The 25,875-nt window shown below is 54.9% G+C and overlaps 3 protein-coding genes across 9 annotated transcripts in view; 1 reads left to right on the forward strand and 2 right to left on the reverse strand.

Annotated features, from left to right (window-relative positions):
• The first annotated feature begins 4,122 nt into the window (after positions 1 to 4,122).
• Positions 4,123 to 9,947, forward strand: EIF5A (eukaryotic translation initiation factor 5A). Of its 4 annotated transcripts, none has more exons than XM_023193161.3 (6): positions 4,123 to 4,253; positions 6,753 to 6,938; positions 8,173 to 8,277; positions 8,498 to 8,629; positions 9,054 to 9,127; positions 9,298 to 9,947. In XM_023193161.3, exons 1-5 carry the CDS (start codon positions 4,185 to 4,187, stop codon positions 9,114 to 9,116), a joined length of 555 nt encoding a protein of 184 aa, XP_023048929.1. In that variant the 5' UTR covers positions 4,123 to 4,184; the 3' UTR covers positions 9,117 to 9,127; positions 9,298 to 9,947. The 4 variants fall into 4 exon arrangements, with proteins under 4 accessions (XP_023048929.1, XP_023048930.1, XP_023048931.1 ...); XM_023193162.2 differs by lacking the exon at positions 4,123 to 4,253 and adding an exon at positions 4,516 to 4,889; XM_023193163.2 differs by lacking the exon at positions 4,123 to 4,253 and adding an exon at positions 5,087 to 5,250.
• GPS2 (G protein pathway suppressor 2) lies at positions 6,617 to 13,048 on the reverse strand. 3 transcript variants are annotated; one of them, XM_023193160.2, is made up of 11 exons: positions 12,810 to 12,940; positions 12,434 to 12,596; positions 11,964 to 12,073; positions 11,767 to 11,879; positions 11,556 to 11,635; positions 11,382 to 11,464; positions 11,047 to 11,200; positions 10,864 to 10,953; positions 10,695 to 10,774; positions 10,512 to 10,607; positions 6,617 to 8,364 (listed from the first exon to the last, which is right to left on the reverse strand). In XM_023193160.2, the coding sequence occupies exons 2-11, from the start codon at positions 12,525 to 12,527 to the stop codon at positions 8,314 to 8,316; spliced, it is 951 nt and encodes a 316-aa protein (XP_023048928.1). In that variant the 5' UTR covers positions 12,528 to 12,596; positions 12,810 to 12,940; the 3' UTR covers positions 6,617 to 8,313. The 3 variants fall into 3 exon arrangements, with proteins under 3 accessions (XP_023048928.1, XP_023048926.1, XP_023048927.1); XM_023193158.3 differs by lacking the exon at positions 6,617 to 8,364 and adding an exon at positions 10,150 to 10,327 and having other exon boundaries at positions 12,810 to 13,048; XM_023193159.2 differs by lacking the exon at positions 6,617 to 8,364 and adding an exon at positions 10,151 to 10,327 and having other exon boundaries at positions 12,814 to 12,869.
• A 63-nt stretch (positions 13,049 to 13,111) lies between these two features.
• NEURL4 (neuralized E3 ubiquitin protein ligase 4) overlaps positions 13,112 to 25,875 on the reverse strand; it is a 14,492-nt gene continuing 1,728 nt past the window's right edge. The window contains exons 2-29 of one of the 2 annotated variants that reach the window (XM_023193156.2): positions 24,881 to 25,325; positions 24,606 to 24,671; positions 24,152 to 24,450; positions 23,878 to 23,989; positions 23,696 to 23,784; positions 22,778 to 22,850; positions 22,348 to 22,612; positions 21,941 to 22,122; positions 21,537 to 21,622; positions 21,250 to 21,412; positions 20,953 to 21,151; positions 20,786 to 20,862; positions 20,623 to 20,701; positions 20,087 to 20,262; positions 19,874 to 20,005; positions 19,006 to 19,151; positions 18,703 to 18,930; positions 18,504 to 18,602; positions 18,254 to 18,415; positions 17,904 to 18,062; positions 16,531 to 16,689; positions 15,976 to 16,155; positions 15,756 to 15,843; positions 15,552 to 15,659; positions 15,271 to 15,415; positions 14,944 to 15,056; positions 14,689 to 14,854; positions 13,112 to 13,807 (exon numbers count right to left, since the gene is read on the reverse strand). In XM_023193156.2, the coding sequence (XP_023048924.1) occupies positions 13,603 to 13,807; positions 14,689 to 14,854; positions 14,944 to 15,056; positions 15,271 to 15,415; positions 15,552 to 15,659; positions 15,756 to 15,843; positions 15,976 to 16,155; positions 16,531 to 16,689; positions 17,904 to 18,062; positions 18,254 to 18,415; positions 18,504 to 18,602; positions 18,703 to 18,930; positions 19,006 to 19,151; positions 19,874 to 20,005; positions 20,087 to 20,262; positions 20,623 to 20,701; positions 20,786 to 20,862; positions 20,953 to 21,151; positions 21,250 to 21,412; positions 21,537 to 21,622; positions 21,941 to 22,122; positions 22,348 to 22,612; positions 22,778 to 22,850; positions 23,696 to 23,784; positions 23,878 to 23,989; positions 24,152 to 24,450; positions 24,606 to 24,671; positions 24,881 to 25,325 (4,401 nt within the window). In that variant the 3' untranslated portion in view covers positions 13,112 to 13,602. The remainder of the gene's footprint in view (positions 13,808 to 14,688; positions 14,855 to 14,943; positions 15,057 to 15,270; positions 15,416 to 15,551; positions 15,660 to 15,755; positions 15,844 to 15,975; positions 16,156 to 16,530; positions 16,690 to 17,903; positions 18,063 to 18,253; positions 18,416 to 18,503; positions 18,603 to 18,702; positions 18,931 to 19,005; positions 19,152 to 19,873; positions 20,006 to 20,086; positions 20,263 to 20,622; positions 20,702 to 20,785; positions 20,863 to 20,952; positions 21,152 to 21,249; positions 21,413 to 21,536; positions 21,623 to 21,940; positions 22,123 to 22,347; positions 22,613 to 22,777; positions 22,851 to 23,695; positions 23,785 to 23,877; positions 23,990 to 24,151; positions 24,451 to 24,605; positions 24,672 to 24,880; positions 25,326 to 25,875) is intronic. The other variant, XM_023193157.1, reaches the window with a different exon arrangement.

Below are 25,875 nucleotides of genomic sequence, written 5' to 3' on the forward strand. Positions count from 1 at the left end.
TCTCTCTTTTTTTTTTTTTTTTTTTTTTTTTTTTTTTTTTTTTGAGCCTCCCGAGTAGCTGAGATTACAGGCATGTGCCACTACACCTGGCTAATTTTTTTGGATTTTTTATTTTTTAAATTTTTTTTAGGAGACGGAGTCTCGCTGTGTCACCCAGGCTGGAGTCCAGTGACTCAGTCTCAGCTCATTGTAACCTCCACCTCCTGGGTTCAAGCCATTCTCCTGCTTCAGCCTCCCGAGTAGCTGGGACTACAGGCGAGCACCACCACACCCGGCTAATTGTTGTATTTTTAGTAGAGACAGGGTTTTCACCATGTTGGCCAGGCTGGTCTCGAACTCCTGACCTCAAGTGATCTGCCCACATCGGCCTCCCAAAGTGCTGGGATTACAGGCTTGAGCCACCATGCTCGCTTGTGTATTTTTTTTTTTTTTTTAAAGTAGATACAGTGTTCACCATATTGGCCAGGCTGGTCTCGAACTCCTGACCTCGTGATCCACCTGCCTTGGCGTCCCAAAGTGCTGGGATTATAGGCGTGAGCCACTGTGCCTGGCCGAATCATTTCTCAAGGAGGAAACTTTTTTTTTTTTTCTTGAGACAGAGTCTCACTCTGTTGCCCAGGCTGGAGTGCAGTGGTGCAATCTCAGCTCACTGCAACCTCTGCCTCCTGGGTTCAAGTGATTCTCCTGCCTCAGCCTCCCGAGTAGCTGGAACTACTGGTACGTGCCACCACACCTGGCTAATTTTTTGTATTTTTTTTTTTTTTTTTTTTTGAGACGGATTCTTGCTCTGTCGCCCCAGCTGGAGTGCAGTGGCCGGATCTCAGCTCACTGCAAGCTCCGCCTCCCGGGTTTACGCCATTCTCCTGCCTCAGCCTCCGGAGTAGCTGGGACTACAGGTGCCCGCCACCTCGCCCGGCTAGTTTTTTTGTATTTTTAGTAGAGACGGGGTTTCACCGTGTTAGCCAGGATGGTCTCGATCTCCTGACCTCGTGATCCGCTCGTCTCGGCCTCCCAAAGTGCTGGGATTACAGGCTTGAGCCACCGCGCCCGGCCAATTTTTTGTATTTTTAGTAGAGATGGGGTTTCACCGTGTTAGCCAGGGTGGTCTCAATCTCCTGACCTCTGATCCACCCACCTCGGCCTCCCAAAATGCTGGGATTACAGGCGTGAGCCACCACGCCCAGCCCAAGAAGGAAACTTCTATGTGAACAGAAGAGAAATGCTTAATATGTAAATTAGACAGAAGGTCAGGTTGGGCGCAGTGACTCACACCTATAATCCCAGCACTTCGGGAGGCCGAGGCGGGTGCATCATGAGGTCAGGAGTTCAAGACCAGCCTAGCCAAGATGATGAAACCCCGTCTCTACCAAAAAATACACAAATTAGCCGGGCATGGTGGTGGCACGCACCAGTAGCAAGACTCCATCTCAAACAAAAAAGAAAAAAAAAGAAGGTCAAAGAGAGGCTCTCCAACAGTTTTCAGAGGAGCCCTGATCCATGGTTATTAATATTCCAGGATTCTTCTTGAAGAGAAGACAGGCCTTTTTTACACTAAAGACAAATGTACTAAGCTCTTAGAGTTGTATGGTACTAGTCCTGAAGGAGGTGCAGCTAATTACCTTGCCTTGATTTCAAGGCTCTTTGAGCTTTGTCTTTTCACTTCCCCCCAACCCCCGAGATGGATTTTCACTCTTGTTGCCCAGGCTAGATGCAATGTCGCAATCTCGGCTCACAGCAACCTCCACCTCCCAGGTTCAAGTGATTCTCCTGCCTCAGCCTCCCGAGTAGCTGGGATTACAGGCACGCGCTACCATATCCGGCTCATTTTGTATTTTTTTTTTTTTTTTTTAGTAGAGACGGGGTTTCTCCACATTGGCCAGGCTGGTCTCAAACTCCTGATCTCAGGTGATCTGCCCACCTCAGCTTCCCAAAGTGCTGGGATTACGGGTGTGAGTCACCGCACCTGGTCTCATTTTTTTTTTTTTTTTTAATAGAGAGAATGAACAGATGGACCAACCAATATGGATATTCCATTGTCTTAGGTAATTTCAATTCATTTGTAAATAATCTGATACTGCCATATCTTTGTCAGTCTATTGTGAATCTGGTTAGCTTAAGTCAGGTGTATCTTTATTCAACATTAAATTGATATTTATAACATACCAAGTGTTTGCCAGGCACAATTCTAAGAGCTGAGTACATGGTAGTGAATAAAACAAACAGGTTCCCATCCCTTATACAGATTTATTCTAATGAGGAAAACCAGACATTAATAAAACAATTATACAGATATATGAATATCAACAATCCATGATAAATGCTCTGTTTGCTGGGACAGCATGTAACACAGGAAGCTGACTTAGTATGCTAGGTCAAGAAAGGCTTCCCTGAGGAAGTCACTTGAGTTGGCAAAAGAAATGTGGACCTTTCAAAGCTGAAGACTGTACCGCGGACTGTGGTGATTCCATAGACACAACAGCACTGGTGGCCTTCCCAGGTGTTATGTCGTCATGCCACAGTTCTACATGATATTTTGCCCTTGTTTTTCTCTGTGTATGCCTCAGTCTTCTGTCCAGATTATCTATGCTTCTAGATTGAATGGACACTCCTGGGGGCTGTAAATACCCAACCCCTTTTTGATATCGTGGAGCTTCTGCCTTACCCTTAGCTCGGTCAAGACACTTAGTCAATGTCTCAGAGAAATGAACTGGTTAAGACTGTCAGGCTGAGCGCAGTGTCTCACGCCTGTAATTCCAACACTTTGGGAGGCGGAGGCAGGCAGATCACCTGAGGTCAGGAGTTTGAGACCAGCCTGGCCAACATGGTGAAACCCCATCTCTACTAAAAATACAACAACAACAAAAAGATTAGCTAGGTGTGGTGGCACACACCTGTAGTCCCAGCCACCTGGGAGGCTGAGGCAGGAGAATCGCTTGAACCCAGGAAGCAGAGATTGCAGTGAGCTGAGATTGTGCCACTAGAGTGAAAACTCTTGTCTCCAAAAAAAAAAAAAAAGCCTGTTGGCCAGGCACCGTGGCTTATGCCTATAATATAATCCCAGCACTTTGGGTGGGCAGATCACTGGAGCCCAGGAGTTCAAGACCAGCCTGAGCAACATGATGAAACCTCATCTCCACAAAAATTACAAAAATTAGCTGGAGGCAGTGGTGTGCACCTACTACTAGTTGGGAAAATAGCTCGTCTCTAGCCTCACGGTCTCCTATGATTAAGACAATGTCAGTGTAATCTAACATACCATTCTCGCTGTGTCGCCCAGGCTGGAGTGCAGTGGCGTGATCTCAGCTCACTACAACCTCCGCCTCCTGGGTTCAAGCGAATCTCCTGCCTCTGCCTCCCGAGTAGCTGGGATTACAGGCGCCCGCCAGCATGCCTGGCTAATTTTTTTGTATTTTCAGTAGAGTCGGGGGTTTCACTACGTTGGCCAGGCGGTCTTGAACTCCTGAACTTGTGATCCGCCCGCCTGGGCCTCCCAAAGTCCTGGGATTACAGGCCTGAGCCACCGCGCCCGGCCTACCACTGTTTTACTTATGTATTATTTATTTATGTTTTTGAGACTGAGTTTCGCTCTTGTAGCCCAGGTTGGAGTGCAATGGCGCAATCTCGGCTCACGGCAACCTCCACCTCCCAGGTTCAAGCGATTCTCCTGCCTCAGCCTCCAGAGTAGCTGGGATTATAGGCATGCGCCGCCACGGCGGCTAATTTTGTATTTTTAGTAGAGATGGGGTTTCTCCATGTTGGTCAGGCTGGTCTCCAACTCCCGACCTCAAGTGATCCGCCCGCCTCGGCCTCCCAAAGTGCTGGGATTACAGGTGTCAACCACCGCGCCCAGCCCACCACTCTTTTTTTATAGACAATTTTTTCTGAAGGATCTCGTAGACAATTCTTTTGGGAATCACAGAGCACAGTTGGGGAAAACACAGTAATACCATCTAAGTCTCTTTACTGAGGACCTCAAAGCGGAATGGCCTCTACGGATGCCATAGAGACCAATACGGATGGAGGGTTTAAACAAGATGGTGTCCGCCGCAGCGCCGCTCTATCTTCCCGGGTGAACTCTATGGCACAGCATAGGCGTTCGATTTAGAGAAGTGAAGCCGAGATGGGTGGGAACCCGACCACACTACCGCGCTAGGAAGAGTGGGGCGGAAAGACATCTCCCGCGCATGTGTGGAACTGGGGAGACTGATTCCAAGACAAGGGGCGCACCCCCCAGAGCAAGTTTTCTGAAACGTGTGAGTCGTATAAGTTCAGTTAAAGCCGAGGTGGGGCGTATCCTGAGACGCATGCGTTCTAGACGAGACAAGTGATCTAGCGGCGTGGTCTTTTCAACGCCCGGCGTACAGACGACGTCTGAGGTGGAAGGGGCGTTTAGGATTCCGAACACGCATGCGTTCTGAGACCCAGGCGTTTCCTTGAGAGGGTGTGGAGTGCAGGGCTCCGTATTGCGCAGGCGCAAGGACTGTCCGGTAGGACAAGCGGTGTATCAAGGGGAGGGAAGAGGAGGTTGAAGAGATTAAAAAACCGGGTGCGCCTGCGCGTTGCAGATTAGTTGAAGACGCTCAGGGTTTGTGAGGGGCGGGGTCACGTATGCGCGTCATTGGCCGGGTAGGTGGGAGGGAGGGTGGAGATGGGGAGGGTGTGTGCGCTTGCGCAGTGCGGGGGTGGAGGGCGGAGGAGAAAGATAGCACGCTTGCGCGGCTGTCATAGGGCTGCTTGGTTGGTCAGTGGGGAGTCGGCGCCTGCGTACTAAGACCCGTGTGCAGCAGCGGCGGCGGCGGTAGAGGCGGCGGCGGCGGCGGCAGCGGGCTCGGAGGCAGCGGTTGGGCTCGCGGCGAGCGGACGGGGTCGAGTCAGTGCGTTCGCGCGAGGTGAGAGCGGGCAGGGCGCGCGTGCGCGGTACCTTGGTTTGGGCCCGGGAGAAGATGGAACGGCGCGGGGGTCGGGGAGGGGGCAGAGGGGAGCGGCGGCCGCCGCCGCACGGGTTCGGCCGGAGAGCGGCGCGAGGTGCGGAGAGGCGCGGGCGCGCGCCCCGGTTGGCGCGCGGGGTGACGGTTGGGGCTGGCCCGGTGACGTTGGAGCGACGCAGGGCGGGGGACGGCGAGCCGCGAGGCAGCCACGCGGGAGAGGCCGCCAGGCGGCCACGCCGGGGCGAGGGCCAGGGGCCAGATCGGCCCACCGGGGCAAGGGTACCTGGGCCGTTGAGGACCCGGCGCAGCGCGGCCACGTGAGGTGGGGGAGGGGGCTATTCGGTGAGAGGGCATGATGGGGGGGGTTGGCGGACGGCCGGGGGGAGGGGAGGCGGCGTGGCTCCGGCCTGGCGCAGTCTCTGATGAGGGGGCGGCCGCGGCACCGGAAGTGCCCCCCACGGGAGCCTGCCCTCGGGGTCGCAGGCCGCATGGCCGAGCGTGGACCGGGGCCGCATGGCAGCGCGGGGACCCCTCCCCCCCAGGTCCCGGCCACCGGAAGCCCCGAACGGCCACATGGTCTGCAGGACCCGGCAGCCCCTAGCGCGGGGAGAGCTAGCCCTCGCGGGGTGTCCTAGGGGGCCGGGGCTTTTGAGAAGTGGGAGAAGCCGGAGGCTCGCGTCCTGATCACCCCGGAGGGCATGCTGCAGGCATATGTTAGCGCTTCCCAACCTCAAGGGCCCCTGGAGCTTTCCTGCAAAACCCTCCTGTGAAGTGTGGCGGCCAGCCAGGTGTAAGTGGCACTCCTTCGAGCTGGGAGGCCGGAGAAATGGGGAAACTGAGGGCGTTTGGACAGGAGCCCAACTCTTCTGTCGGCTCGGGCGGACAGCGCCTTAAAGTCTCCGGCAGATGAGTTTCTCACCGTGATAGGCATTCTTCACCTTGTCACTGTCTTCCCGTTGTAACTGGTTTGGGAGTTCCACGGTTTCGAAGTCCTTAACTCTACTAGCCTAGTATGATTTTCTACTACTCACTACTACCAACCTTTTGCTTTCATTTTATTGTCATTCACCACCCCCCACCTCTCCCACTTTCTACTGACTGTACTGGCCCGGCCTGAAAAGCCGACAGGACAGATGCATCCTGGGAAAAGTGGGAGGGCCTTCCAGGAGAGGCTGGGTTCCTGGGTTCTCTTTGGGAACCAAGATCGAGGTGTTTGGCAGGGGAATCATTTCGGAAACAACTTTGCTTTCTCCCCCTTGGCTTGTTGCAAGTGCATGTTGGCGAGGCGGGAATCCCCCAAAGAGGCCTTGTGGTTTCCTGTAGCAGTGACTGGTTTGTGTGTGGATGGAGGGGGGGCGGTGTAACAGATGGGTGGGGCCTTGTCCTCCGGTCTCCACCCTCCCCCCCACATTAGCCCTGCCCTTTTGCTGGATCATAGCTGCTCACCTAATTATAGCCCTGGCTGTGTGTGGGGAAGAGGGGTGGTTGGTTTCAGTGGCAAGTAACACCTGAGTCCTCCCCCCTCCCAGGAAGTAGGCCTTTTCTCATCTCTGAGATTTGACATTCCAGCTCCCTAGAGCCTTCCTTTCCCAAGCCACCACTCTAACTTTGATTTATGCGGGAGAAACCAGCTATTCCACCCTCCCATACACACACCAGTTCTTGAGTATATTTGAGCCCAGTCAGTATTTTAAGTTCAGGAACTTTATTTTAGGTGGGTAATGGAATACAGAGTTGGGAAAATGTTTCTAGAGAGAAATGGGATAGATTGGAGGTCCTGTTAACCTCCATGCTTATTCACTTCAGTTCTCTTCTTGGCTCTAGTTGGAATCGAAGCCTCTTAAAATGGCAGATGATTTGGACTTCGAGACAGGAGATGCAGGGGCCTCAGCCACCTTCCCAATGCAGTGCTCAGCATTACGTAAGAATGGCTTTGTGGTGCTCAAAGGCCGGCCATGTAAGATCGTCGAGATGTCTACTTCGAAGACTGGCAAGCACGGCCACGCCAAGGTTAGAATTTCACCTCCACATCTTGCCTTCCCCGTGCCTCCAGTATCCTTGGTGCTCCCAGCAGCAAGCTGCCAACAGTGCTGACTTTCCTTTAACTCTGCTTTTACTGTCTGATTCTTTTTGTTTAGCACTCAGCCTTCATACCCATTCAGACAACTACACCTGCTCCCCAGTCTTCAGCCTCTTCTGTGGTTACCCTTCTGTCCCCCCATCGTTATCTGGTAGTCCCTCTGTTTCTCCAGCTTTGTGCCAGTTTTTTAACTTCAATTCATAGGCCTTTATGCTCTAGCTATTCAGCTGCTCCTTCCTTATTCTTGGTTTTCACTTTTTCTTCCCTTGAGCCATTGTAGCTGGTTGTTTCCATCACATTGCCCAGGGTTTCTCCAGTTCTACCAGAACGTGGCCTTCCCCTGGAGGGACTCCTGCGTTAATTCTGAGCTTTCAGATTACCTTGCTGCTTCGTTCCTCAGTTCTAGCTTTCCCTTTGGAACTCTGATGCAGGATCAAACTGCCTCTACCTGCCCCATCCCACTCTCCTTGGGTTCCTTGAGCCTCCATGCTGTCATGGGTTTTAACATTCTTGCTAGCACTTCCCTCATCACCTCAGATTTTTCCTGTCTCTTTAGAACTTCAACGTGGTTCGTTCTTGTTGAGTTTCTTGTGCTGTTTTTCCTTAATCAGTTTTTCTATCTTTTGACTTGACACTGATCTTGGGTTATTCCCTAGTGTCTGGATCCTTCTCTGTGCTCTTCTGGCTTCCTTATTTTCTAGCTACATAGTTATTTCTGATCTCCTTGCAAGTCCTTTTTTCTCTTCAGCTCTTTCACATTTCTTATTTTCTTATCTTTCCCCTTCTACCCTCCTTATTTCCCAATTTCTAAGCTCTTTCTCCTGGTGTCCAGAAAACTCTTCCAAACTTTTACCCAGACTCCTCCCACTCCCCCAGACTCCTAGCATCTTATCTTTTATCAAGGTAACCGTCTTCTCTAAGCCTGCCATGCAGTTTTCTCTTGTGCTGTCAACCCCAATCTCAACGGTGGTTTTTTAGCCTCTGTTGTTTTGTTTTCTTTAAGAGGCTTTACTGTTTCTTGAGTTGACTGGTTCAATTCCAATACTCCAGTCTTTGCCCCAACAATGTAGTCTGACTTCCCTCATCAGGCAAGGTCACTTGGAGCCTTTGTTTCCTCCGTCTTAAGAGTTTGGTTGGGTTTCTCTCTGTGATGCTCACATACAGGTCCACCTGGTTGGCATTGACATCTTCACTGGGAAAAAATATGAAGATATCTGCCCGTCAACTCATAACATGGATGTCCCCAACATCAAAAGGAATGACTTCCAGGTATGTAGATGGTTTGGATGAGGATGGGTTAGCCGTTTATGGTGGAGGGAGAAGTTGGGGGATAGGGACTGACCAGGAGAGCTTGTGCTGGAAGAGGAAGGAAATGGCGGGAGAGGATATTTGGTATTAGTTTGCTATCACTCCAGTTTGTCTATCAGAGCCTTTACTCTCAGCCTCCCTGGGCCTATTACCTTCAGCTTCCTTCCCTATCTGCCCCCAGCTGATTGGCATCCAGGATGGGTACCTATCACTGCTCCAGGACAGTGGGGAGGTACGAGAGGACCTTCGTCTCCCTGAGGGAGACCTTGGCAAGGAGATTGAGCAGAAGTACGACTGTGGAGAAGAGATTCTGGTATGGTGCCTCCCTGCTTTTTCTTTTCTTTTCTTTTCTTTTTTTTTTTTTTTTTTTGGAGATGGAGTCTCGCTCTATTGCCCAGGCTGGAGTGCAGTGGCTCGATCTCGACTCACTGCAAGCTCTGCCTCCCGGGTTCTCGCCATTCTCCTGCCTCAGCCTTCTGAGTAGCTGGGACTACAGGCGCCCGCCACCACGCCTGGCTAATTTTTTGTATTTTTGGTAGAGACGGGGTTTCACCACGTTAGCTGGGATGGTCTTGATTTTCTGACCTCGTGATCCGTCCGCCTTGGCCTCCCAAAGTGCTGGGATTACAGGCGTAAGCCACCGCGGCCGGCCCCCTCCCTGCTTTTGTGCTCAGCTTTGTTCTGTACGTTTCTTCCTGAGCTCAGACATCTCCTGGCTATCTCTCTTGCTCCTCCAGATCACGGTGCTGTCTGCCATGACAGAGGAGGCAGCTGTTGCAATCAAGGCCATGGCAAAATAACTGGCTCCCAGGTGAGTGTGACAAATCCCTCACTGTCCCCTTCACATTTTGTTGTCCTCAGCAGATCTGCTCTAGTCTTAATTGTTCCAGGCTTAATTTGTGCCCCTAGCCTGGCCCTGTTCTCCCTATGCTTCCTGTTCAAGGTATTATCCTATCTTACTAATTTCTCTCTCCTACCTAGGGTGGCGGTGGTGGCAGCAGTGATCCTCTGAACATGCAGAGGCCCCCTCCCCCAGCCTGGCCTGGCTCTGGCCTGGTCCTAGGCTGGACTTCTCCTACACCATTTATTTGACGTTTTATTTTGGTTTTCCCCATCCCCTGAATGTCGGGGAGCCCCTCCCCTTCACCTAGCTCCCTTGGCCAGGAGCAAGCGAAGCCGTGGCCTTGGTGAAGCTGCCCTTCTCTTCTCCCCTCACACTACAGCCCTGGTGGGGGAGAAGGGGGTGGGTGCTGCTTGTGGTTTAGTCTTTTTTTTTTTTTTTTTTTTTTTTTTTTTTTTTTTTCTAATTCAATCTGGAATCAGAAAGTGGTGGATTCTGGCAAATGGTCCTTGTGCCCTCCCCACTCATCCCTGGTCTGGTCCCCTGTTGCCCATAGCCCTTCACCCTGAGCACCACCCCAACAGACTGGGGACCAGCCCCCTCCCCTGCCTGTCTCTCTCCCCAAACCCCTTTAGATGGGGAGGGAAGAGGAGGAGAGGGGAGGGGACCTGCCCCCTCCTCAGGCATCTGGGAGGGCCCTGCCCCCGTGGGCTTTACCCTTCCCTGCGGGCTCTCTCCCCGACACATTTGTTAAAATCAAACCTGAATAAAACTACAAGTTTAATATGAAGCCCCCAACTCAGCTGCTTATTTGAATTAAATGGATATATTTGGAAGCCACAAAAAGACTGAATTCTGCCACTGAGTTCATTGGAACCCGCTGTCTCTCACTGACTTGCTGTGGACCTGCCAGTCATCCCCCCACCCCCCAAGCAGCCTTGACCTATTCCAGACAGTTGGGTGGGAGGCAACACAAACAGCAGCAGCCAGGGTCAGTGGCAGGTAGATTTTATTGGCCTGGGACACACGGGGTACCCTCACCCACAGTGGGGTGGGGGGCATGATGTTGAAGATATAATCTGATGGTCACTTGTGGTAGAATCGCGGGTTCTGGCTGTGCTGGATGAAGGGGAGCCGAGGGCCAGGTTGGCTGGTAGCTGCAAAGCCCGACTGGCAGTGGTGATGAAAAGAGGGCTTTGTCACTGGGCATACTCTCCCACTTAATACCCTACTGGTAACCACCCCCAAAGAGGAAGAAAAACCAGGTGATGTGGGCCACCTGTCCTACCTAATCCTGCTTTTCTGGATCCCTAGTGTAGGGATTCTGACAGGTAAATTTTATTACCATTCTTACCTTTCCTGCTGGTTGCATCTGCACAGGGAGCTGTGGGGAAGCAAGGAGTCCAGGGGCTGGATGCAGAGCCTGGGGGTGCATGGGGCGCAGAGAGGACTGCAGAGAACAGAGTCAGGGCCTGAGGCATACTGAAGCTCCCCTTAACATATCCCTAACCCTGACCTCCCAAGGTGCCACACTCACTGAGTCGGAGAAGCCAGTCTGCTGGTTAGCATGTTCCATCTGCTTTTGCAAGGACAGGGCACCACCAGGCTGGAGGAAACCTACGTGGGGAAGAGGGGCATGTGAGATGAGAATGAAACAGGGAGGGGAGGACCCAGAGAGCTAGAGCTCCTGCATGGGATGTTATCACCTGTCTGAGTGGGCTGAAAGTGGCCGTGCACGGCATAGGGCTGTGGCTGTGGCTGAGATAGGTACTGCACTGCAGGGAATGCTGAAGGAGCTGAGAAAGGAAAAAGCCATTAAAACCTTTTACTCAGTGGCATTCCTCCTTTGACGTTGAGGAAGGCCAAGCCCCATCCCTCCTATTACTCACCTCTGAGCTGCTGACTAGGACTATAAGCTGGCTGTGTGGGTCCATAGTGAGGTGGGGGCTGAGCAGTCCCATAAGCACCACCAGGACTGCCTTGGAATTGTCCATGCTCTGGTGTCCCCGCAAAAGCAGCTGCTGAGCCCACATAGTGCCGGGTCTAAGGAGGGAGAACGAGAACTCGCCTATAAACTTGAAAGCTGAAACCCAGTGACTTGTGTATATCTGTATGCCCCGTTTCCCCCTAAACTTAAGTGCTTGATATGTTTGTGACTTGAATACTGGTGGCAAGGATGCATGGATGGAAGCAGTAGGGGCTGGGCATCCAATCCTACTCTCACCGTAAGCACTTGGGGTCCAAACATTTGTTTGGCTCTGTCAGCTGCCATGAGGGTGCCTGGGCGATTGTGTCCTCCAGGGCTCCCTAGAAAGGGAGAAGGGCTTCATGATGCTGAAATGGGAGGCTGCAACCTGTAAGAAGGCCGGTTCCATCAGGTGGTCTCTTTAGTCCTCACCCTGCATGCTAAGGAGATGAGTTCCTGTGTGGACGGTCAGGCTCTGCTGGTACGCAGCTGATGTCAGGGTGGTCAGGTCACTGGAGTGAGAGGAAGGCAGGTCAAAGCCAAGGACAGATGCCTTCTCTTTCGTCATTAAACACTAGTTCTTTTATTACTTGATCCCAGTTCCACTTGGCCCCCATTTCAGTTTTTAGCACTCTGATCCCACCTCTGTTCCTTTCGCCTCCGTTTTTCTTCCTCATGTAAAACTTTCTTGAGCTGCAGGAAAAGCTGATGCTTCTCTTCCTGTAGGGCCAAAAGCTTCTCCTCCAACTTCAGAATCTGGGAGGGAGTGGGAAGAGAAGATGAAGGCAGGGAGAGTCAAGGGAAGAAATCAAAGCTGGGAGAGTTCAAGGGACTGCTTACTTGTTCCTTGGTCTCCTCTAGTGACATTCTCTCTTCCATCTCCTTTTTCTTCCTTCTCTCCTGTTCTTCCTTCATCTTCTGTTCCATCATCTTATCCACCTCTTCTTCCTCTGGAGAATCAAGCAGAATGAAGAGGAGGCAGGGTAGTGAAAACAATTCCAACGTTAGATTGAAGACCAGCAAAACCCGGTCATCCCAACACGCCTGTGTGCTCTTTGCCTCCAGGGGACAAGCTCCCCCATCGCTGCAACAGGGAACGGAGAGGCTTTATCAGGTGCTCTCCAAGGTCCTTCCCGCCTCAAGGGTTCTGGGGCGTGGACCAGGACGCTTAAATCCCACCACAACGGGGCTATTCCCTCCCTCCTCTGCGCTCGGCAGCGGGCGCACTGGTTGGCTGCTGGGTTGACGCCAACTCTGAGGTACAGGAGCCATTCTGGGCCGTGTGTCCCCCCGCTATGGCCCCGGCTCACCCTGCCGCTTGCGCTCCCGCTCCATCATAATGTGCCGGTGCAGCGCCCTGGCCATGGCGTTGGAAAGCTTGGGGCGCTCCAGGAGTGCGGGCATGGTGCTGCCGTGGGCGCTCGGGCCGTGGGCGCCCGGCTCTGTCTCTGCCTGCCAGACCTCAGACGGCGCCTGCGGGGAGGCGGGCGCTCAGAGGGGGCCGCGCCCGGCCCAGGCGGAAGCCCGTCCGCCCGGCCCGCTCGCCGCCCCGGTCACGTGTCCCAGGAGCCCGCCACCCGGCCGGGTCCGCATCCCCCGCTCGACCGCGCGCGCGGACGGCGCCGGGATCCCCTGCTCGGTGCTGCCGCTCCCTGCCCAGCCAGCCCGAACGCCAGCCCTCCCTACCCGCCTTCTCTGCGCTTTCTCAGCAGCTACGGCGCGCCCTGGCCCGTGCGTCACATCCGGAGGCCCGGCCGAGTTCTTCCGGAGTCACGGCTGCGGCCGACCTCACAGATTGGGTGAGAGAAGGCGGAAGCGCGCTGCGACGGGTGCCCGCGGCGTCCAAACCCCGTAGCCGGGAACGCGGGCGACGAGGGCTGTATACTGGTCTTGGCATCCTCAGCTCTCTTTAATTTCGCGGGCCCACCTGGTGGCACCCCAGGGGACGCGGGCTCCGGAGAGGGGCGCGCGAGAGAGAGGCCGAGGCGGAGGCTCTGAGACGGTGTTTATTGGCTCCTTAGAAATCAGAGTCAGTAACAACTGTACAGAGGCCCCCATCTTCAGTGCGCCCACCCTTCCCCACTCCCGCCCGGTGGCCCCGGAAAAAGCAGCTTCATGTGGGCACAGGGAGAGACTCCTCTGGGATTCACAGTAACCAGAAACAAAAACGGAAATAAATTAAGCGATGTGGGGAAGGGGAGTAAAAGGGAGTCATGTTCCCCAAATCAGTGCATGAAGAGGGGTACCAGGGCCTGGAGCTGGGCTCCCACGGCTCCTCCCATCAGACGGAGTGCTGGGCCTCCAGACATGGAGCTGTGCCACTTGCCACCTACATCTGAGAGCCTGCCTACATGCTCCTGCGCGGCTGCCAAGCTCCAGCACCTGCGCATGCCACGAGTCACGGGAATGAGGTGGAGGCAGTCGCCAGAGTCCATGGGCCCGAGGCCCGACTGTGCTTGTAGTATTTGTGTCTCACCCCTCATTCCACCCGTACCAGCAGGGCATAGAGGAGTGTGGCCCCCTTCTCCTTAGTGACCCACTCAAGTTCGGCTGGACTGAAGTGGGGGTCAGGAGGTTCTCCAAGGGCAGCAGAAGGGGGTCCCGGGGTGTAGGAGCCAGGGCGCACACACACCTGGAACGCCACCTGAGCCTGGTGCGTCCGCTGGGATTTGGGGTCCCGGAATCTGTCAAACAGGAAAAAATAAGGGAGTGAAGCCTCTCTCCCCATCACCTCCCCCTTGCAAAGTCTGTTCCAACCACACAAGCCTTGCTGTACCTAGGAAATACTCCCACCTTATAGGAACTTCACTCCAGCTGCTCTTTCCACCTGAAACGTTCTTCCTCCCAAAGCCTGCTCAGCTACACCCTTCACTTCCTTCTTCAAGCCTTTGCTCGAATCTCTCCCACCTTCTTACGATGCCCACACCAACCACACTGCTGTCTCCTTCACCCCACTCTTTGTTTCCATAGTCCTTACTTACTACCTTTAAAAATACTAAATACTGGCCGGGCGCAGTGGCTCACGCCTGTAATCCCAGCACTTTGGGAGGCCGAGGCAGGTGGCTCACGAGGTCAGGAGATCGAGACTATCCTGGCCAACATGGCAAAACCCCATCTCTACTAAAGATAGAAAAGTTAGCCGGGCTTGGTGGCATAAGCCTGTAGTCCCAGCTACTCAGGAGGCTGAGGCAGGAGAATCGCTTGAACCCGGGAGGTGGAGGTTGCAGTGAGCTGAGATCATGCCACTGCACTCCAGCCTGGATGACAGAGCAGGACTCCGTCTCAAAAATAAATAAATAAATAATAACTAATAAATACTTATGTATGAACATTATAGAGAGAAAAGGCAGAGGTTCCGCAAGAGCAAATTTCCTTTTTTTGCCCACTAGAAGAGTATATAAGTGGTATTTGTTCAATGAATGAAAAAAGGGCTGAGTTGGAGACTGGCAGCTAGCAAGAGGAGGTGCAAAAAGGGGAGGGCAAATCATGAAGACCCCGGTGGCTGCGCTCAGGCCCTCTCCATCTGAGTCCCTGGAGATCTCTCCCCACCCCTCCCAGTACTCACTGCACTTTGGAGGCCAGGGTCTCAGCCCCAGCATATTGAAGGGAGGGGGAAAGCAGCACAGGAGGGGGCTGCTCCTCCCGAGGAGGTGCACAGTTCTCGCCAGGCTCCTCGAACCCTACCCCAGGCTCTCCCTTCAAAGGACGGCAGCTCAGGATGGAAGCAGTACCTGGGAGGAGAACTGCGTCAAGATAGCCCTTTTTATTCCTCCACAGCCCTCAGGCTCAGCCCACCTTGCATGGGCCTGCTCCCCAGTACCTGCTCCCAGCTCCCCTCGGTCCAGCACTCTCCGTACAGCTGCAACATTGCTCCCATGATAGGCCATGTGCCACTTCTTGGTTAGTGTCCCAGCCTCCAGGCGGGGATTCACTCTAGGAGGTGGACAAGCGGGGCAGATAGAACGAAGGACACTGGCTCCCCAGTGGAGGAGCTTCACAAGGCTCTTCCTTAGGCAGGAAGTTCCTGGCACTTCCTGGCTTTTCCTTAGACAGGAAGTTCTATCACTTCTTCCATGCACCTTCTTGGGATCTCCATTTCTCCAGGGGGAAAACAGTAGGGGAAAGGCATGACCCTGCCCATATGTACCTGAGGTTGAACCTGCACCAGCCAAAGGGTAGTGCGTATTCCCGGGGAGGCTCCCCTCTGCGCCTGTGGGCCTCGTCTCCTCGCAGCTTCCGGCAAGACTCACAGTAGCACAGGCTTCGCTTTGGCGGAGGCATGAAATAATCTTCTGTGGGACAGTAAGTAGCAGCCTTGGTGCTGTGGCTCCCACCCTTGATCTCAGCCACACTGGCACCCTTCAGCTGCTCTCCACAGCTCTGGGCCTGGCCCTGGGGATGAAGTCAGTTCTGGGGACTGGGACTCACCAGGAAGCAGCAGGAGTTCTCGGAAGCGAGAGCAAAGGGCATGGTACTCGCAGCTCTTTAGCGGACTAGCGGCCGGTGGTGGGCCCCAGCACACACTCTCTTTGATACCTGAGGGAGCAGAGGGGCACAGGTCACAGGAGTTAGGCTAGAAGGGTGGGGGCAGGAGAGGAGGGGCAGGAGCTGGGTCCCTTTGGGCTGGCACACCGTCCACCATGTCTGCTTTCTCCATGTCCCCTTGGGTTCCAGCACTTTTCCCACTGGCAGCCCCTGGCTCAGGGTTCACGATTGTCACCTGCAGGGGAGAGGGTAGTCAGACAGAGCTTGGTAAGACCCCAGGGCCTGCTGATCCTGGAACAGAGACTTCCCCATCCTGGACGGCCCAGACTCTTAGGCACCCCTCCTCCCTGCCCCCACTGCCACTAACCTGCTCACACTGCCCATAGAGGTCCACAAGCGCGTGGCAGGGCTGGGGCACATCTGGCACAGCTACCCCCTGGTCCACCCCATTAACGTGGAGATGCAGCCCCCCAGAGCTGTCCAGCCGCAGTCCCACGATGGTGCCTTCAGGGCACGTGTCCAGATTTGGCCCAAACTTCTCACAGATCTGGGAGGAGAGACCGGCTGTCTTCCAGAGGTCACACTCCACCACAGCAGCCGTCCTGCGCTTTGCTCTGCTTCCTGCTGCCAGTGCCTTGGCTTTGCCTCCACGCTTGCCTGCTGCCGAGACTCTCCTCCCACTGCAGTTACCTAGAGCCCCTCCTCTTCCCCAAAACTGGCACATTCTCAATGGCAGGGACACCGCAGGAAGCAGCAGGCCTAAAACTAACCAGGCAATGCCACTCATCCTTGCCTGCCCATTACCGTCCCCCTTTTACACCTGTGGTCCTACCGCCAAGGCTAGGGGCCCACTTCTCCCTTCTGGCCAGCCCTTCCCTACACACAAGACTGGTCCCACCCCTTCTCTGTGGCTCCTACTCACCTTGAGACCGTTGTGGAAGACCCCACGGCCCCGCAGCAGCCAGGCTGCCCGTTTGAGGGCACAGGCAGAAGCAGGGAAGTTGAGCCTCTCAGGCGCGCAGGTGATGACTCCCAGAACAAGGGAAGATGTCCACTGTCGGTTTAGGAAATCTATCCGCACCTGGGGAAGAAGAAACTACTCCATAATCACAGCCTCCTGGGAAGAACCAGGCTCCCTACCCCAGCCAGGGAGGGAATACTGCACCCCCCAGAATGTGGCCTGGGATGCTGCCTTTTCTTATGCGTGGAAGGACCAGAAAATGCAAATTTAGTTGTTTCTTTCCCTTTTTTTTTTTTTTCTAATAATAATTAAAAAGAAGAACCATCAGCCAGCACGGTGGCCCACACCTGTAATCCCAGCACTTTGGGAGGCTGAGGCAGGTGGATCACCTGAGGTCAGGAGTTTGAGCAGCCTGACCACCATGGCGAAACCCCGTCTCTACTAAAAATACAAAATTAGCCAGGCGTTGTGGCACATGCCTGTAGTCCCAGCTACTCGGGAGGCTGAGGCAGGAGAATCGCTTGAACCCGGAAGGTGGAGGTCGCAGTGAGACGAGGTCGTGCCACTGCACTCTAGCCTGGGCAACAAGAGCAAAACTCCATCTCAAAAAAAAAACAAAAAAAAACCCTGTTTGAGCCGTGACCTTGCTGTTGCCTCTGTAACGATCTGTCAGGTTCTTATTCGTAGGACTTCCTTCATCTAGCTAGCTTTTTCTTTTTTTTTAGAGACAAGATCTTCTTGCTCTGTCTCCCAGGCTAGAGTGCGGTGGCGTGATCTTGGCTCACTGTAACCTCTGCCTCCCAGGTTCAAGTGATCTTCCCACCTCAGCCTCCTGAGTAGCTGGGATTACAGGCTCGTGCCACCATGCCTGGCGAATTTTTGTATTTTTTTGCAGAGACAGAGTTTCGCTATATTGCCCAGGCTGGTCGCAAACTCGTGAACTCAAGCAATCCGCCTGCTTTGGCCTCCAAAAGTTCTGGGATTACAGGTGTGAGCCACCGTACCTGGGCTCATCCGGCTAACTTTGATATATCTTTCCGTTTGTAGCAAAAAGGCACCTTCTTCTGGAAAGCCCTCTCTGCTCCTACATACAGGATCAGGCATTTCCCTTGGACTCCTCCAGCGTGTCCCTACTGCTTCCCTCACCAATCGCCAGGTAGGGACTTCGTGGTAACTGACTGACAAACCCCATTACAGGCTATGAATAAAAGCCCAGAAAGCTCATCCAAGTGGCTTGCTTTCTTTTTCTCCACCCATAAAGGCCTTTCTTCAGGAGGGTTGGTCATGGGTCACTGTGGAGCGAGAGGAGCTGGGGACAGGGAGGGACAGCCCACCTGGACCAGCAGCTGGGGCACCAGAGGCTGGTTGATGACAACGATGCCCTGATTGTAGCTGGCCACCCGTGTGGCTGTACGGTTCCCATTAGACAAGAGGATATTCTTCCCATGGTTCTCCAGGAACTCGAGGGTGGTGGGTATAATACCCACTTCATTCTGGCCCCGGTGTGGAGGAAGAGACTAAGCTGCATGGGTTGCCAATGCCAGGACCGACCCACCCCCCTGGAGTTCGCACAGACCCTGAGTGTGAGCCTCCACCCAACGATGAGAGAACCCAAAAAAGGCCTGGCATCCAGCGGCCCAGCAACTGCCCATCCATGTGCACGCAGGCCATGCTGTAGCCTTACTCCCAGGCCGTGCTCCTCGCCCTCGTCATCCTCCTCGCCCTCACTGCCGGTGTCTGAACTGGGGGAAGGAGGCTGGGTGCCTTCTGACTCCTCCAGCCTTGTGGAACTGACAATCGACACGCTGCGGACTGGCCCGTAGAGATCCAACACAGCCCACACGTTCTGGGAGGCACACAAGACCCAGAAAAATCAGCGATCAGCGGAAGACCTCAACCATCCTCCCAGAATCCAAGGAAGCATTCAGGTCTACCTTGGCAATGCCAGTGGCCGCAGGCCCCATATCCTCTCCATCCACCAGGATGTGCATCGTGTCATCTGCCCCCCGACGAACACCCACACGGCTCCCCACCTAGGACCAAGGTAGGACAAGGACAGATGATGCTCAGCCTACCCCTCCCTGCCACCGCCACTCCCAACCCCTCCCCTGTCCCTGGAGCCAGCCACTTCACCCCCAGCCTCTCTAGGTTCCGGCCATAGTTCATCCTCTGGAGCTGCCCATCACGCCTCACTTCACAGCTGGATACCATCCAAGTGGTCTTCGTCCGGAGCTCTGGCAGGGAAGGAGGCAGCCCTGGGCCACTGCCACCTGCTCCGGGTCCCATCTCCCCCGGGGCTAGTGTGGTCAGTCCCAGCCGCAGGGAACCTGCCCACTTCTCATCTAGCTCTTCCACTTTCACCTATGAGACAGAGAAAAGATGAGCTGGCCCTGTCGCGACGGGCCTGGCAGCCAGCCCCTCTGTCCCATCGCCTACCTCAAAGACTTCCTCAGCCCTCAGCTCCTTGGTACTGAAGACAAGGCCATGAGCATAGCCGGCGGCACGCACTGCCCTCGTGCCATCCTCCTCTAGAGTGACATTCTTGCCGCAAGTACTGTGGAATCGGTGAGCCACGCCAGCCACTGTGAAAAGATGGCACCAGAGGAAGGGGCAGGATTGGGGCAGCAAGCTTCAGATGGAACAGAGCAAAGCTTTCAGATGAAACGAGATGGGGACACCAATGCCCCATCTGCCATCTGCCATTATTCCTCAGGGCCTCCTGACACCTCTTTATTGTATTTTTTTTTTTTTTTGAGGCATGGTCTCGCTCTGTCACTCAGGCTGGAGTGCAGTGGCACAATCATGGCTCACTGCAGCCTCGACTTCCTGGGATCCAGCGATCCTCCCACCTCAGCTTCCCAGGTAGCTGGGACCACAGATGCACGCCACCACAACTGCCTAAATTTTGTATTTTTGGTACAGACGGGGTTTCGCTGTGTTTCCCAGGCTGGTCTCAAACTCTTGTGCTCGAGCGATTCACCCGCCTTGACCTCCCAAAGTGCTGGGATTACAGGCATGAGCTACTGAGCCCAGCCCTGATACCTCTTTTCACCACAGCAAGACTCATTTCCAAACCTGGCATACTCAGTTTATGGTGTCCTGGCCCCTTGGTGGCAGGGAAGTGTCCAGGTTCTAAGTACCAAGTGTAACCTCCCCCTTACTGCCACCGTGTGCTGTCCCTTCCCTTGAGCCAGCAGCTACCCCAGCCAACTGTCTTTGCACAGCTGCTCTAACCTGGAAGCCCTACTCCTCAGGTGCACAGCAGGCAAGCAGAGCCCATCCAGCCCCAGCCCTGCTGCCGCACCTGGGGAGTGCAGTGGGAAGGACTTCTCGGTGGCAGTGTTGCTGGTCGCCAGGCTGTTGTCCATGGGGCCGGTGGCATTGGTGATGGACACTTGGACACACTGGCCATAGAGATCGACTACTGCATACACCTCTGGGGAGGAGAGGGAAGGTCAGAAGCCTGACAGCCAGGTGGTCTGGGCTGAGGGTGGCAGGCTGAAAGCCACATAGTCACCTTTACCCGGAGGCAGGCCCGAGCAGGCAGCGCCTTGGTCCTGGCCATTGATGAAATAGTGCAGGTCGCCCTTGGCAGTTCGCATCATGCCAATGCGTGCACCTGTGCCCAGCGCATCCAGGTCACACCCGTAATTGTTGCGCATCGTGTTACCGTCTTGCATGATGGCTGTACCACTGGGGGGATGGCAGAAGGGGTGAGTCAGCCTGCCAGCTTCAAATTCACATTGGCCCCCGCCCACTCCCTGCCTGTCAGAACCTTCCAATGCCTTGGGCTGGGGTCTTGATCTGGGTGTAAGGCCCAGTCCTGTCTCCTTTGTCCCTGGGATCCCCTCAGGGAAAAGCAAGAACTGCCTAAGATGAAGGAGGACTGAGCCCCTGTGGGCCTGAGCAGGCCTTCCCAGAATCCCAGAGAGGGGACAGGCAGATCCCCTAGGTCTGTCCCTGCCCACAGCCACTATAGGCCGAAACCTGGCTTCCCTGATCCCAGCCAGCTCCACCCAGCCCTAAGCTGGCCCCCAAAGCAGGAAGCCCAACCTCAGCATCCATGTGTCATAGTCAATGTCTGTCATGGTGTTGGGGAATTCCAGGTCTTCAGGCCGAATAGCAGTCACTCCTGGGAGGAGGCAGAGGTAAGTCAAGGCCGATCCCCCAAGGCACAGACATCCAGCAGCCCCCAACACACACAGACGCCCCTCACCAGCCTCAATGGAGCCTGACCAGCGGTCCACCATCTTCTGAATGACAATTTCAAACAGCTCTCCATCCCGCAGGGCCCTGCCAGGGAGTTTGGTGATCAGAGAGGCTCACTTGGGTGGCTGAGGCTGGGCAGGAGGAAGGTGGGGACATGAAAGTTGAGAGACTGACCGATTGGAGATGACGATGGCATCATTAAACTCGCTGCGACAGTTGTGGCGGAGGGCAGTGCGGCCCCCATTGGTGATGACTGCGTTACTGCCGTGCAGCTGGTGGAAGCGCAGGTCAGAGCCCCCCGCCCCTGAGGATGGAGAGCTTGGAGACACCTGGTTATTCCCCTCAGGAAGTGGTTCAGGAACTGGAGACACCTCTGTAAAAGTGGACATCATCACCCATTAGATCTCTAAGTGTCTCTCAGACCTCCCAAGGCCACCCTAACCCCTGGCCCCAGCCTAGCCCGGCCCTCACCCACGTCGTCCACAATGGTGGCCTGGGCCGCCTGGCCATAGAGATCGACGACAGCATAGACGCCCGGGGGCACGTTCCAGGCAGCAGGGCCCTGAGTCATCCCATTGACGAAGAAGTGGAGAGTCCCGTCCTCCCGCCGTACCACGCCCACCGTGTCCCCTGCCTTGGAAGAAGGGGGTGCTGGAGTGAGGAGTCAGGCAGAGTTCCTGCCGGGGCTGGTCCTACATCAGCCCTGTGGTGTTTGTGATGCCTGCTGTGGCCGCCAGGCGGCGCACCCACTTTCCCACCTTGAGGCGGTCCAGGTTGTGCCCATATTCATCCAGGATGGTCGTCCCATTGTGCATCACCCCATTCCCAGTCATCATCCAGGTCCCTGGGAGGACAAGGAGCAGTAGAGGACATGAAGGGAAATGAAGGGCTCCTCTCCTTTCCATAGCAGCCTCCACAGAACTCCTGAGCCCATAGCCCATCTTGCCTTTTCTTTGACGACTAGCTTTCTTCCCTGAGCAGGACAAGAAAACTCTGCAGCTTCCAAGACAGCCACAGCCCTGCTCACGGGGCACTCTCTAGCCACTGAATGAGCGGTCACAAGAGTGACAAGTGAAAAAGAAGCTGGAGAACAACTGCCAGGGCTTTGGGGATAGCTTCCCCCCAAAACCCTGTCCTGGCCCTGTCCTTCCTGGGAGCTCACCAGAGCGCAAGTTGGTCATGGTGGAGGGCAACTGGAGGTAGGCAGGGTTGTGGGTGGTGACACCAATTTCAATGGAGCCAGCCCATTTGTCCACCATCTTGTCGATGCGCACCTGGAACACCTCTCCATCCCGCAGGGCTCTGCTGCTCAGCACCACGCCATGATTGAAGTCATCGGTGGCACTGAGGGAACAGCAAGTGGACAGTCAGATCCCCAACACACGCTCTCAATGTGCCAAGGCTTAGCCCAGCAATGCCTGCCAACATTCACAGCCCCAAGCCAAAGAACTAAACCTCAACCTCCAGGAAGCTGCCCGCGCCAGGCTCCCTCTGCCTTCTACTTCCGTGCCCTGCCCCCCTCCCATTAGAACCCCTTCTTCAGGCTTCTCCCCACCCCATGGGCCATACTGGGGCCTCAGGGCAGTGCGTCCCTCGTGGGTGATGGCTGCCTTCTGCCCACAGTTGGGGTGGAAGAGCAGGCGCTCAGGTTCTGCCTGAGCGGCAGGGGCAGCACGGCGAAGGGCGCCCTCGGGGGACAGCGCCCGCAGGATGGCGTTGTTGCGGCGGAGACGGTCACTGTGGTTGTTATTGTGGACGATGGTCACCTTCACGGCCATCCCGTACAAGTCCACCACGCCATACACCACTGGGGGCGTCAAGGGGGTTGCCACTCCTGTTGCAGGAAGGTACAGGGGTGTGGGAGTGGGCAGGGAGAATGAGGGGAGAAAGTCAAACACAGAGACCAAGCACCAAAGAGAAGCAGGAGGATGAAGTACAGCCCCCAGTCCCAGCCCCACCGACAGCCCCAGCCCAGAGGCCCTCTCTGAGCGACCCTTACCCTGATCGATACCATTAATGAAGAAGTGCAGGGCAGAGTTGGACTTCCTTGTGAGGCCAATGTGGTCACCCTCCTACTCAAAGAAGAAAAATAGTTCAGGCCAGGCGCGGTGGCTCACGCCTGTAATCCCAGCACTTTGGGAGGCCGAGACAGGCGGATCACGAGGTCAGGAGATCGAGACCATCCTGGCTAACACGGTGAAACCCTGTCTCTACTAAAAAAAAAAAAACTAGCCGGGCGTGGTGGCGGGCACCTGTAGTCCCAGCTAGGAGGCTGAGGCAGGAGAATGGCGTAAACGCGGAAGGCGGAGCTTGCAGTGAGCTGAGATCCGGCCACTGCACTCCAGCCTGGGCGATAAAGGAGACTGTCTCAAAAAAAAAAAAAAAAAGAAAAATAGTTCAGAGGAGTCCCGAGGCCTGCCCAGCACCCCACTCCACACAGGAACAACTCCAGAAGGTATTCGCCAGAGTCTCAGACCATCCTGGAGGACAGGTCCTGGGTCCTTGTTTTCCAGACATGACAATTTCTACATTTCCTCAATGCTCCCCGTGAGTCAGGCACTGAGTTAAACCACCTCACAGACATCAGCTTCTACAAGTCTCAGCCTATGGAATAAGTACTACTCGTAGGCTCATTTTAGAGATTGCAGGGGCTGGGGGAGCAATGAAAGAGGAGAAGCTTCTTGCCTCAGTTCGCCACTACAAATGGGAAAACAGTAAGAGGAATTCAACCATCTAACTCCAAAATCTGAGTGCTGAACTCTTGGGCAACTCTGCCTTCTCGGAAGGAACCTTGAGGTAGAAGATACAGGGACTGGCTCTAGGTCACACAGGAGACCCTGCTTGGTGCCCTGGCAGGGTCATAGAGTACCTGTGGCTCTGCTGGAAAGTGGCCCGAGGATCTGTGCGCCAGCCTCACCTGCAGCTCATCCAGACTGAATTCGCAGTACTCCCGGCGGGTGCCCTTGCCATTGGTCAGGATCCCACAGCCGCTCATCATGATGGTGCCTGGGTGATGGTGGACACTCGGGTTCAAGTACAGGGCTTCCTTCCCCTCAGCAACACCAGGCCCGCACCCCCGCCCCCGCCCAGGGCTGGTACCTGACTGGAGGTTGGTCATGGTGGCTGGGTACTCCAAACTGTTGGGGTTGTGGGTGGTGACCCCAATCTCAATGGAGCCTGACCACTTATCAACAAGCTTATCGATACGGATCTGGCATTGAGGGACAGAAGGGAGAAGCAGGGAATGTAAATGCAGAAAGAGACCTTCAGCCCTTGGTTCTTCCCCAGGGCCCACCCTCCTAGCACCAATGGTCGAGTCCTATCTTTAGCTCCCAGGGGTAAGGCGCCAACCAGACCACAGGACTTTGCACACCTCAAACATCTCATTGTCCCGAAGTGGGCGGTTGGTCATGACAACCCCATTGTTGAATTCGTCCAGGGGCCGCCGGCGCTCAGCCGTCTTATTATTGTTGCTGAGTTTGATGAGGGTTCCGCACTTTTCATGAAAGAGCAAGGCGTCATTGGAAGTGAGAATGGGCGAGGTGGCAGCACCGCTAGGCCCCAGGCCTTCCCCTGCCGGCGGGGAGCTCAGGTTCACATTCAGAAGCCCTCCATTGTAGGCAGACAGGATGGTGTTGCTCACCACCTCAGACAGCTCCATGCTGGCAAAGTCTACAACAGCAGGATGGAAGAAGGAAGCTGGGAAGTTGGGATGAGGCTCTATACCCCCAGACCAGGTGCCTCTCTCCCTGTCCCTTCTCCTGAGGGCCCTCCCTTGTCCACCTCACTTCCCACTCCCCTTCCCAGGGCCTCCCCAAAGCCCTCACCATTATGCGACTCAAGGCTGTTAGGAAACGTCTCCGGCCGGGCCTGCGCTGGGGACACCATGAAGGCTGGGGACCAGGTGGGATGGGAGGGGAATAAGGGTTCAGTCCCTGCTTCAGGGCTCATAGCCAGGAGACCCCCCCATCCTCTAGCTCCTGCTTTCCCATTCAACAGACTTGGGGATCAGGGTGGCCCTGCTCACACCCAGTCTGTCTTGTCACTGTATTTCCCCCATTCTGTCCCCACCCCACCACCACTGCCCTAGCCGTGTTCTCACCTTCATCAGCAGAGGTACCCTGTTCAGCCAAGGCAGAGTCTTCAGTGGAGGCCAAGGGCTCAAGGGGAGGTGTGGGGATGGGAGTAGGGGGGCTGAAACCTGGCTCAGGGGGTAGCACGGTGATCTGAGTGCACTTGCCATAAAGGTCCACAACGGCCCAGACACGAGGGGGCAGGCCTGTGGCGGCCACACCACAATCCCGCCCATTCACCCAGAGCCGAAGCTCCCCAGCAACTGTGCGCTCCACACCCACGCGGTCCCCTTCGCCAAGCTGGTCCAGGTCCTGACCATACTCCTCCAACACAGAGCGTCCATCTCTCAGCACAGAGCAGCCCGACACTACCCACGAGCCCCCCTTCAGCCCTGTGGCACTGCTTGGAAAGTCCAACACACTGGGGTCCAGCGCTGTCACCCCAATCTCAATGGAGCCACTCCAGGAGTTGACCTGGGATAGGGGTATTGGACAGAGACTTAGAATGGGCCACCCTCCATTCCACAGGCCACCATATCTTCCCACCTCTCAGACAGCTAGCTAGCTTTCTGTCTCTTGGAACACTAATCCAGAGATGCAGACTAGTGATGTTCTGGACTCTTGTCTCGGTAATTATTTGGCCTTTCCTTTAGCAACTCTGCTCTCTACTCAGTGTTTACTATACCACTCCTTTCCAAGCCAAGCACGAATTCCTTGGTTCCAGTCTCCTGCCTCCTCTAACTTCCCTAATCTCTATGGTGCTCCAACCATCCAAATTCACCTACTTCCTATACCCACACCTCTTGCTCTTGTGTATCATTCATTCCCTTCCCCTGGCCTAATTCTCTCCAAGGATCAGGCTCTACCCAGATTTAACCTCCTCTCAAGTTCTTTTTCTGTAAGCCTGACCTCTTCACTGAATCACACACACCTCCCTCATCCTGGATTATTTCTCCTCACCTATCTTTCTGGCACAGCCTGTGAGTGTGTCCTTCAGTGTTTTTTTTTTTTTTTTTTTTTTTTT

Source organism: Piliocolobus tephrosceles, chromosome 16 (genome assembly GCF_002776525.5).
Source record: "Piliocolobus tephrosceles isolate RC106 chromosome 16, ASM277652v3, whole genome shotgun sequence".
Classification (NCBI taxonomy): Eukaryota; Metazoa; Chordata; class Mammalia; order Primates; family Cercopithecidae; genus Piliocolobus; species Piliocolobus tephrosceles.

Excerpts from the sequence above, each read along its gene's own strand:
- GPS2 (XM_023193158.3), bottom strand. The coding sequence starts at position 12,527 with ATGCCCGCACTCCTGGAGCGCCCCAAGCTTTCCAACGCCATGGCCAGG. Across the intron at positions 11,880-11,963 it reads TAGAGGAGACCAAGGAACAA|ATTCTGAAGTTGGAGGAGAA; the intron begins GTAAGCAGTCCC and ends ACTCCCTCCCAG. Across the intron at positions 10,775-10,863 it reads CTTTCAGCCCACTCAGACAG|GTTTCCTCCAGCCTGGTGGT; the intron begins GTGATAACATCC and ends TTCCCCACGTAG.
- EIF5A (XM_023193161.3), top strand. The coding sequence starts at position 4,185 with ATGTGTGGAACTGGGGAGACTGATTCCAAGACAAGGGGCGCACCCCCC. Across the intron at positions 6,939-8,172 it reads GCAAGCACGGCCACGCCAAG|GTCCACCTGGTTGGCATTGA; the intron begins GTTAGAATTTCA and ends GCTCACATACAG. Across the intron at positions 8,630-9,053 it reads ACTGTGGAGAAGAGATTCTG|ATCACGGTGCTGTCTGCCAT; the intron begins GTATGGTGCCTC and ends TTGCTCCTCCAG.